General features: G+C 43.9%; 1 protein-coding gene across 1 annotated transcript; it reads right to left on the reverse strand.

The window, feature by feature from the left end:
• Positions 1 to 1,155: 1,155 nt before the first annotated feature.
• LOC109941001 (probable aquaporin PIP2-7) lies at positions 1,156 to 2,571 on the reverse strand. The gene is made up of 4 exons (XM_020541441.3): positions 1,985 to 2,571; positions 1,609 to 1,904; positions 1,380 to 1,520; positions 1,156 to 1,310 (listed from the first exon to the last, which is right to left on the reverse strand). Exons 1-4 carry the CDS (start codon positions 2,289 to 2,291, stop codon positions 1,188 to 1,190), a joined length of 867 nt encoding a protein of 288 aa, XP_020397030.1. The 5' UTR covers positions 2,292 to 2,571; the 3' UTR covers positions 1,156 to 1,187.
• Between the last annotated feature and the right edge of the window lie 8,009 nt (positions 2,572 to 10,580).

The raw sequence follows: 10,580 nt of genomic DNA on the forward strand, positions 1-10,580 counted from the left end.
CATCACCCCCCTGGAATCAGAATAACTTTTGCGCGGATAATTTCTAACAATCCAAAAAACATAAATTAGACAATTTTTGTTAGTGGTTTTGCTGTTGTATTAAAGTCAAGTGAATTTAATAGGTTATTTTACAAGAGATGACATCGTAAGATGATCCTATGATTGTTAGCAATGAATTTCTATTACGCTGTGCAAAGGAAATTCGAACAATTTACTCATGATGAAAGTGTTCAAGGTTGCCAATAACCTATTTTGAGGCACCATAATTAGCGCTCTTGCTGATAAATATGTGGGTTTTTATAATGCAGGCACAATAACTAGTAAGGAACTACAAGATGAGCTTGATTTTTGATGTCTGCACATCATATAGAGCACTGTTAAGTAGTGGAATAGGCTTATAAGAGTGCCTCCAGTAGAGTGTGTAAAATAGGGTACACGGAACTGTAGAGGACACTGTTTGATATTGTTTGCAGAAAGTAGTTTGAAATAACATATGAGATAGGAGATCTACCGGAGATAGCCTAAGATACAGGCACTATCTAATAAAGAACTCTGGTAGGTTCTATATATGTTACCCAATAAGTTCTGACCGGCGGCATTATTATCACTAAATTGTCACCTTCTTAGTTGAATTTTGATATATCTCTAAAACATAAGAGGCCAATGTTTAGGTTATTGGGATTATATTTGGGTACCTTATATATCATGCACATCGACATATACAAATATCCAGCAGCACAGCACGTGTGGAGGATTCATTTAGTTACACACACATATATGCTCATAAAGCAGAATATAGCTAGGTTTATACATGGACAACCTCGTAGTTCCCAAATAAAAGAAAAGACATGCATGGACATACATACATACTGTTCGATCGTATGGATATATTGAAGGAGACGACAACAAACTGACTGAGCAGTACGTTAAAGAAAACAATATATAGGAGGATCTACATGCCAATCTTGTTCAGGCAAATAAACATATATATATATATATATATATATATATATATATATATATATATATATATATATATATATATATATATATATATATATATATATATATATATATATATATATATATATATATATATATATATATATATATATATATATATATATATATATATATATATATATATATATACGCTGCAGGCAGGCAGGAAGCAGATGGTCTCACTCTCACACGGTGGCGCTGGTGCTCCTGAACGAGCCGAGCGCCTTGACGGCCTCCCCGCGCAGCACGAGCTTGTGGTACAGCGCCGCCACCGTCGCCCCGATCAGCGGCCCAACCCAGAAGATCCACTGCACACAGCACATGTCAATTCCGAATCTTCTACGACGACTGGTACGTAGACGATAGATGTTACTTACATGGTCTTTCCATGCGTCGTGTTGGTTGTAGAGGACGGCAGCGCCGAGGCTCCTGGCCGGGTTGATGCCCGTGCCGGTGATCGGAATAGTCGCCAGGTGAACCACGAACACCGCAAACCCAATCGGCAGCGGCACAAGCACCTGCACGCACGCATGGCCATGCACGGATTAACAGGTTGCACTTGTAGCAGGAGCATGCGCGGAGGTCCAGGAGCCGAGACGCTCGTACGGGGATGAAGGAGTCGCGCGCCGTGCGCTTGGGGTCGGTGGCGGAGAAGACGGTGTACACGAGGATGAACGTGCCGACGATCTCGGCGGCGAGGGCTCCCCCGACGGAGTAGCCGGTGGCCACCTCGTTGGCGCCGCCGCCGAGGGAGTTGTAGGGGTGCTTCATGATCGCCTTGACGATGCCCACGCCGCAGACGGCGCCGAGGCACTGCGCCGCGATGTACAGTAGGGTGCGCACCAGCGACAGCTTCCGCCCAACGAACAGGCCGAACGTCACGGCAGGGTTGATGTGCCCACCTGCATGTGTATGCTTGCCGCTCATCAATCAATTCGTCGTCGTCTCCATCTTCTTCGTTTTTGCATCGATAGATCATAACCTGAGATGCCGCCGGTGCAGTAGACGAGGATGAAGATGGTGGCGCCGAAGGACCAGGCGACGCCGAGGAAGCCGACACCGGTGCACGCTTCGGCCTGGGACTGGCTCTTGTACCCGATGACGGTCGCGACGCTCACGTAGAGGAAGATGAGGGTGGCCATGAACTCGGCGATGAGCGCGCGGTACAGGGACCACTTCTTCAGCTCGCTCGTGTCCAGCAGCGGGGCCGGCGGAGGGTCCCAGTACGGCGCCTTCGCGGTGGCCTCCGCCTCCGCCGCCGTCTCGATGACCACGTCCCCCTTCGACATGGTTTTGAGGATTTCAGTCCAGTGTCACAGGACGCGCGTATGGAAGAGGAGCAAGTGGATTAAGTAAATATATAGGGAAGCGGAAGAAGATATTATTTCCAAAGAGATTCCTTCCTTCCGATTCACCATTTGCCCCCGAGTTATTTCTTCCGTACTTCACTAGAAAAAAATTCAAGGCCAGACGATGAAATTTTGGATCTAACTTGATTATTTTATGCAACTTGACGTGTCCCCTGAAAATTACATGACTGCGCTCATGTGCGCGTGTACGTGTTCCCGTCCGTTTGGTTTAATGTGCAAGTTAAGCTTGTGGTTTACCAGCAGTTGCAATCCAACATGTTTCTATGCAGTTACAAGTTCCCAATAGCTATTATAATCATTTCCTATAATCGATTTTGGTGTTTGCATCACAAACCACATGAACTAACTAGTTTGTCTAGTCATCATTTATCTCAGGTGCATAAAGTTCAACATAAACCAAGAAAAAAAACTAAGTTGGGGAATCAACAAAGTACATAGCAAAGATTAGCATTGGTGCGGCCAGTGGCACACCGGGCACTGTTCGGTGCCCAGGCCGAGCACCCCATCAACTGGCCGCACTCGGGTTTTCCCTGAAGTCGCTCCGCTATAATTTACCGGACTGTCCGGTGTGTACCAGACATGTCGGATGAGCCAACGGAGCAACGGTCAACTGAGCTCAACGGTCGAATGCGGTGAACAATAAAAGTAAACAGTGCGTAGTCCGAAGTCAAAGCAGCAAAGTCAGAACACACCGGACTGTCCGGTGCAGTTAGAAGACAAATAACTTCAACGGTCAACCGCTCCAAACCCCAATGGTGTGCTGACGTGGCACGCACCGGATAATGAACAATGCCCTGTCCGGTGCACCACCAGACTGTCCGGTGCGCCATCGACAACAACGGCTAGAATAGTAGTTGGAGCTATAAATACCCCCAACCACCTCTATTCAAGTGATCCAAGTTTTCTGAACTTCACATTCATTGCAAGAGCAAAGACAAACACTCCAAAGACACAATCAAAGCATTCAATCCACTCCAAACTCCAAAATCAACTATATTGCCTAGAGACTTGTGAGAGGATCATTTATGATCTTTTGTTGCTCTGGTTGCTTGAATTTCTTTCTCCTTCCCACTCTTACTCTTCTAAGTGCTTTGTAAAGCTAGCAAGAGACACCTAAGTGTGTTGTGATCCTTGCGGGGTCTTAGTGACCCAAGTGATTAAGGAGAAGGCTCGACCGGTCAAATATATATGATGAGTTGATTCATCTTTAAAGCATCCTAGCATGCCCTTTCAAATGCAAGATGCAAATCAGTCAAATGAAATGTATGGGTGGTCAATTTGATCACAATATTATCAATATATATTTTCTGGTTACACCAATCAAATCATGGGAAATCAAATTCGTAGCACATTGATAGGTAATGCCAACATTCTTCAATCCAAATGTCATTACAACCCACTCAAAGATACCAACAAATCCAGGACATACAAAAGCCATTTTGGACATGTTCTCTTTAGCCATAAAAATCTGATTATAACTAACATTACCATCAAAAATACTGAAAATCGAGTGTCCCAAAACATCATTAATAAGAATATTGGCTATAGGCATAAGATATTAATCTTTTTGAGTGAGTGATTTAAATCTTTAAAATCATATAGACTCTTAACTTTATAGTCTTTCTTCTCAACTAGTACAATCAATGTTAAGACTCACTCCACATATCTGCATGGCTTAATAAACTACCCTTCTAGTAGTTGAATAATCTCTTTCTTAATTTGGTCATATATTGTAGAGATAAAGCAATGAGGATGTTGTTTATAAGGCCTAAATTTAGGTTTAACGGGCAGCCGACAAGCTCTCAGTTTAATCTAAGCATCTCAGTATATTTCTTGCAAAACAACCAATATATTCTTTGAGAAGTGCAATTAACTAACTTTATAATTTACTTTCAAGTTTTGATTATTAATTGACTTCAAAAAATAGCTATGAAACCTTCCTTAGTGACAACAATAAACTAAAATTTTGAAAACACAAAACTAAAATCAGTAAGTCATGACTAGATAAGCAGGCAATACCATCATGCCCCCTAAGTGAAGGAGCATTAGCCATGACAACACAGACCAATGAATCTACATGGATAATCGTAGCATCAACACCCACCCAATAAACCAAAAATTGGTACAAGCTAGATGGGACACGTTGATTGGCATGCAAGCAATTATGACCATGTATTAGAGTATAGCTACCTTGCACCTCGGTGACGAAGAAGGTCGTGGCCAAAGTCTTGCTCCAAATGGTGAGGTCATTAGATGCAACTTCTTAAGAAAACCACCTGTACAAATCGGTTTATACATGTGGTTCCTTAATAAAACCGCATGTAGAAATCAAGGATTTCTACAAGTGGTTTTCTTAAGAAACCGCCACTAGAAAACATTTTTATCCTGATTTTTTTTGAATTTTTCAAATGAGCTCGTATGAAAAAACCACCAACACAAAAGTTTTAGATCTCTAAAAGTTATGAAACTTTGTAGTTGACAACTTGTAATTTGAAATCATTTCGGCTCTCAAAAATTGCATCAAAATTTGTCAAATCTAAAATGCAAATTTTGCAAACAACCTCAGATGGGAAATGTACCAAAATAAAAGTTGTAGAACTTCAAAATTTATGAAAGTTTATAGTTGACAACTTTTTTGTTTGAATTCGTTTACATCCTTAAATAGTTAATTTATACTCGAATTGTTCTAATATGAGGGCAACAAACTGTAAAAAACATAAAGCAAGTGATAGGTGGAGTGGCAAAGAGGGGCTTCACATGAGGGTGAGGTCAGGGGGTTGATTCCCAATGGTCGCGTAGCACGTGAATTTTGCGCGAAAAATGTTGACGGAGACAAGAAAGCGGTGTTTGGATTGTGAGACGACCCCTAATTAAATTTTTTTTGCTATTTTTAAAACTCATTTTATGTTTTCTAGAAAAGGTTTCCACTGGCGGTTCTTAGTTACCCGGCTGTATAAATAATTGTTTCTATTGTCCTTTACCACTGTCGGTTCTAAAAAAATGTCAGTGCAAATAGGTTCACAATCGCCACTATAGAGCTTCTCTGTACTAGTGCCACTATCGACCAACATGTTGTGAATCTTTGTACTGCTAATATGGCGCTTCACATGTAGTGGCTTGAGATGGTTGATGAATCCTTAGGCCTTTGGAAATAGCACTTTGAGTAGCAAAGTCAAATTGAGTCATCATCGAGTCATCTTCAATCACATAATAATCGAAAGACAAATTGACCATATGGCTTCTACCCTTTTTAAAGAATATTCATAGCACCATCTCCTCATCTAGCTCCTTAGAAGCCTCATCAACATGTACTGTAGGAGAAATATCAACATCAACGAGCACCAAACCAGCAAGAGGTGTATCAACGACTTCCAAAACAGAGGAAGTTGGTCTAGTGGCTAGAGACCTGGCTTGGCAGACTTTTGCAATTGTGGAAGAAGTTGGCCTGGTTGGCTGCATGGTGGACTGGCCGACTTTGATAGAAGGGAAAGTTGATCTGGCTTGTCCAATGGCGGTCAAGCCGAACTTTGTAGTGTAACCATCATTTTTCTTCTTTCTTGCTTGATTGTGAGAAAGTTGGGTGCATTTCATTAAAGCTTTATTCCCTCATTGTCGGGTACCGTAATTAGGGGTACCCCCAACACTTCTAAACACGGCTGGTAACCATCATCAGCACAAACCGCAAAGACTGATGGGCGCGGTTTAGGTCAAGGCCTCGTCTACCAAGGGGCGCGATCTCGCCTCGTCCGAGCTCGGCCTCGGGCAGGAACAGTAGTCCCGGACGAATTCACGCCTCGCCCGAGGGCCTCCTCAAGCGACGGGCGCACCCTCGACTCGCCCGAAGCCCAGATCGGGCAGGCTTCGTTGTGAAGCAAACTTGGCCAAATCGCCTCACCAACCGACTGTATCGTAGGTGCATTCAATGCGGGGATCGCCTGACACCTTATCCTGACACACGTGCCTCAGTCGGCAAGGTCGAAGTGACCGCAGTCACTTCACCCTTTCACTGACCGACCTGACAGGAAAACAGCGCTGCTCGCCCCGCTCCGACTGCTGTGCCACCCACCAGGGTGAGGTTGACAACAACCAAGTTCAGCCTCGGGCGCAACAGGAAGCTCCGCCTCGCCCGATCTTAGGCCTCGGCCTCGGAAGGAGGTCTCCGCCTCGCTCGACCCCAGGGCTCGGCCTCAACCTCGGCCTCGGAAGGAGATCTCCGCCTCGCCCGACCCCGGCCTCGGTCTCAGGAGAAGTCTCCGCCTCGCCCGACCTTGGGCTCGGACCGACCGCGCCACAGGGGATACATCATTACCCTAGCCCTAGCTAGCTCAGGCTACGGGGGAACAAGACCGGCGTCCCATCTGGCTCGCCCCGGTAAACAAGTAATGATGGCTCCCCGCGTGCGTCCATGACGACGGTGGTTCTCAGCCCCCTACGGAAGCAAGGAGACGTCAGCAGGATCCCAGCAGCACCGACAGCTGTGCTTCTACAGGGCTCAGACACTTCTCCGACGGCCACGTTACCGCGTACACAGGGCTCTAGCACCTCTCCAACAACCACGTTGGTATGTACATAGGGCTCAGGCACCTCTCTGCCAGACACGTTAGCGCATAGCTACACCCCCCATTGTACACCTGGACCCTCCCCTTGCATCTATAAAAGGAAGGTCCAGGGCCTTCATGCGAGAGGGTCGCGCGGGGAAACGAGCTAACGAACAGACTCACTCTCTCCCTCTCGCGAACGCTTGTAACCCCTACTACGAGCACACCCCCTGGTGCGAGATAATACGAGCCGCGTTTCTCCCTTGTGTTCCATCTCGTGCCAACCCATCTGGGCAGGGGCACGCAACGACAAATTTACTCGTCGGTCCAGGGACCCCCGGGTCCGAAACGCCGACACTCATCTTCTCTAACTTCACCCTTTTTCTATTCATTATGTGTAGTGTATTGCAATTTCCACTACTCAAATTGGACAACCCGAAGGAAACCACTTGGGTTGCATGTACCTGGGATCCCTCCTATCACTTCTCTTTATCAACATCTCCAACATCACTTGTAGCTTTATTTTGATTTGCCGCTAGAATTGGACCCTTAATTACAATCATCCCATGATCATTGATGATGTGTACCTTTGTGTAGTTGATTGTAATAAATGGCAAAGGATTAGACCTTAGTGTATGAGGATTAGGAGTCATGACTTTTCTCTTGGGCACATAAATTTGTATAGGTGCCTTTCCTCTCACTTGAGAAGTCAAAGTTGAACATGTAATTTCTTAACTATGCTTGGACTGCTGGATCTCGATTAGCTATATTCTAATCTGTTGAACAATAAATATTGAGGATTATAACTAGTAGGTCCTTCACACCTTTTTTTGATGAGACATTGGTGACACCTAAGGATATGGCACTCAAACTCCATAAGGCCCATACATTGGTTTATGTAAGAGGTGGAACTCAATGAGGCAAAGTGGAGCAACTCCTTGATTAACACTAAGAAACTTGAAAAATTCAAGTCTTTCTTTAACTTTAGAGTGTAAAGCATCAATTAAATCCCTTTTAGAGATTATTAAATAGAAACATCGGTTCTTAATGTCTCTAAAGTGTTTAACAAAGTCAAAGATAGACTCATCACGCCCTTGGCGAGGTCAGCATCCTACTGTGAAGCCAGCTACGTCGTCCTCACTGTTTCAATTTTGTGTTTAAATGTTACTACTTCTTTCTACAGCTAGCTTCCTTTAGAACGGAACGAACATACATACTCCATTAGAAGTCCTGATAAAGAAGGCCTGGGCGACATGTCGAGATCAAGCACGCGTAGTCGCTTTGCGCATTGGGGTCAGCAGCGGTGCTTGCGGCAGGCGCCTTTTCCTGTGTTCACCTGCTTGCATCGCCCGACCCGAGTAGGATCGTTTTTTCTTGCTTGCGCGAGGAGGGTTGCCGAGCAGAGTAAGGTTTTCACGGCTGCTTGTTTAGGGCGTATCGATGCTGGCTATAAAAGTACTGTAATATTTTTATTTGTTCCATTATATCGATGCATCAACCTCAACTAGCTTTGCAAGCTCTATCTATATTCGAGCCTTCTCCCTTCTCGTTCAAGCATCTCGGTTCCCATCACATTGCACGCCGTGTGGCTAGCTGGTCCTCAAAGCATATCCTTTCTCAGCAAGACTCGGCAAAGCTGGTCCAGGATCCAATTCGATAGAACAGTTCAGGCCACAAACGAACCATCAAACAAGCTATCCAGACATCGAGTCCGGTGTAGCTACCATCCAATCCATATAAATTAGAGGAGATTGAATAGATTTTAATCCATAGCAAGTTAAAATCTTCATGATTTTTTTTTCAATCCATGAGGCATAGAAATAACTGAACAAGACCCAAAGGAACAAATATGCGGTAGCAAAGCTAGCGACATGTCGACATATATCAAATTTGATATATATATATATATATATATATATATATATATATATATATATATATATATATATATATATATATATGATATTACTATTTGCAATAGTAGATGACAGATATATGAAAATCATACTGATCTAGACATGAACTAAATTAAATTTAATAAATTCATTGATAAGGATATACAAAGAGAAAAGACACATATTGAAGTTACCGGTGGCTCCATCACATAAGTTAACATGTGTATTGCTCAAGTCACGGACCATAGCCGATGCATGTTTAAGTTCGCAGTGTTGTCCCTCTGGTGTCCACGAGGAAGAAGAGAAAGAAGATGATCCGGTGCAACACAAAGAACATATTCGAGTTGGTGTGTTGGATGCAAACATCATTTCTAGAGACCTGCTCTCCCAACTTGTCATGGGTGTAGAACATCGGGACAAGGAAGCTTCGTTGCAACTCAGTCGAGGAGACAAATGAGAGGTGATTGCGCTTGTGTTAGATGCTCTTGACTAATGTAATGGTTGGAGTTACGGGAGTTGTCACCATAACATACTGCCATTACCTCATACATTACTAGTCATCCATATGTTTACTCTTCTCTATTAGATGAGAAAGAGAAAGAAGAGGTGGAAGAGAAAGATGGCAAAGAGTAGTAATTTATTGATTATTTTCGTGAGTTATGTATTTTAAAAAGCTTTTACATTTTAATTGTTTTTATAAATTTTATTTGCTTAATTACCTACTCAGATGAGTTTATATTTCAATAAAATGACATGTTTCATTTTAACTAAGAGTCTATACAAAATAGATATGACGTTGAGGTGAGCGCTCCTAATAGTCGATAGCACGGTTGATAGCACGATTTATAGCTAATGTGACTGTAGATACAAAACAAACTGTACATCAATGAATCGTGTTGCCTTCGGAGCTGTGTTCAACCTCTTCTTAGGCTGTGGTCAGAAGACCGCTGCAAAACACTGTTTTTTTACAGTAGATGATGTTGTTTATATAGTGATATTGTTTATATAGTGAAGGTTAAGATAGAGAATATGATAGAAGATAAGATATGTCTTAGTATGCTGGAGACAAATTTAGTATTGTAGACTAACGAACAGTAGTGCGAGCTTGCTAGTGTTTCCCAGCGACGGACAGCGATAACAGGATGCACTGTGCAAAGTAGAGTGTTTTAGTAGAGAGGAGAGTGCTCGTGCTCCATTCCGTCGCCATCGGCCCATCGCTCTTGCGTCCGACCGTCTGCGGCCCACGTCGCGCACGCCTGGCACATGTCGTCTTTTCTCGGCAGGGACCTGTGCGCTTGCTGTGGAGTGTCCGCCGTCGCCGTCGCCGTCGCCGATCGCCATGCCGCGCGAGGTTGCCATTTTCCTGCGAAGCACGGGGCCAGGCCCACAGTGACCGCGCCAGATTCGTCGAGTTGCGAGGATTCTGCTGCCGTCGAGCGGAATCCATATTCTTTTGTCGGCTCGCTTCGCGTCGCTGTCACCGATTCAGCAAACATGCGACTGCCTCATTGTTTGCATCTCCGAAATTTTGCTCCCATGTAATGGGTGGAGACTGGAGAGAGATGAACATGATGTTTGCATCGTTTTCATCGTTTTTTTGAGGACTCATGAAAATCAGTAATTTTTATGATTGATTATCTATATCTATACTATACTTAAAGCACCTGTTTCAACGGTCGTCATGCGTCATTTTTTACAAATAACCTCTTACAACTATTTCAAATTAATCTGCTGCACGTCTATAGATGTCAAACGACGCCCGACACGGGCTAGAT

The sequence above is a fragment of the Zea mays genome, chromosome 7 (genome assembly GCF_902167145.1).
Source record: "Zea mays cultivar B73 chromosome 7, Zm-B73-REFERENCE-NAM-5.0, whole genome shotgun sequence".
NCBI lineage: Eukaryota > Viridiplantae > Streptophyta > Magnoliopsida > Poales > Poaceae > Zea > Zea mays.

Bases quoted from the DNA above. Each gene is read 5' to 3' on its own strand.
- LOC109941001 (XM_020541441.3), bottom strand. From the start codon at position 2,291: ATGTCGAAGGGGGACGTGGTCATCGAGACGGCGGCGGAGGCGGAGGCC. The intron at 1,521-1,608 runs GTACGAGCGTCT...GCGTGCGTGCAG, and splicing joins CGCGCGACTCCTTCATCCCC to GTGCTTGTGCCGCTGCCGAT. The intron at 1,311-1,379 runs GTAAGTAACATC...TGCTGTGTGCAG, and splicing joins ACGACGCATGGAAAGACCAT to TGGATCTTCTGGGTTGGGCC.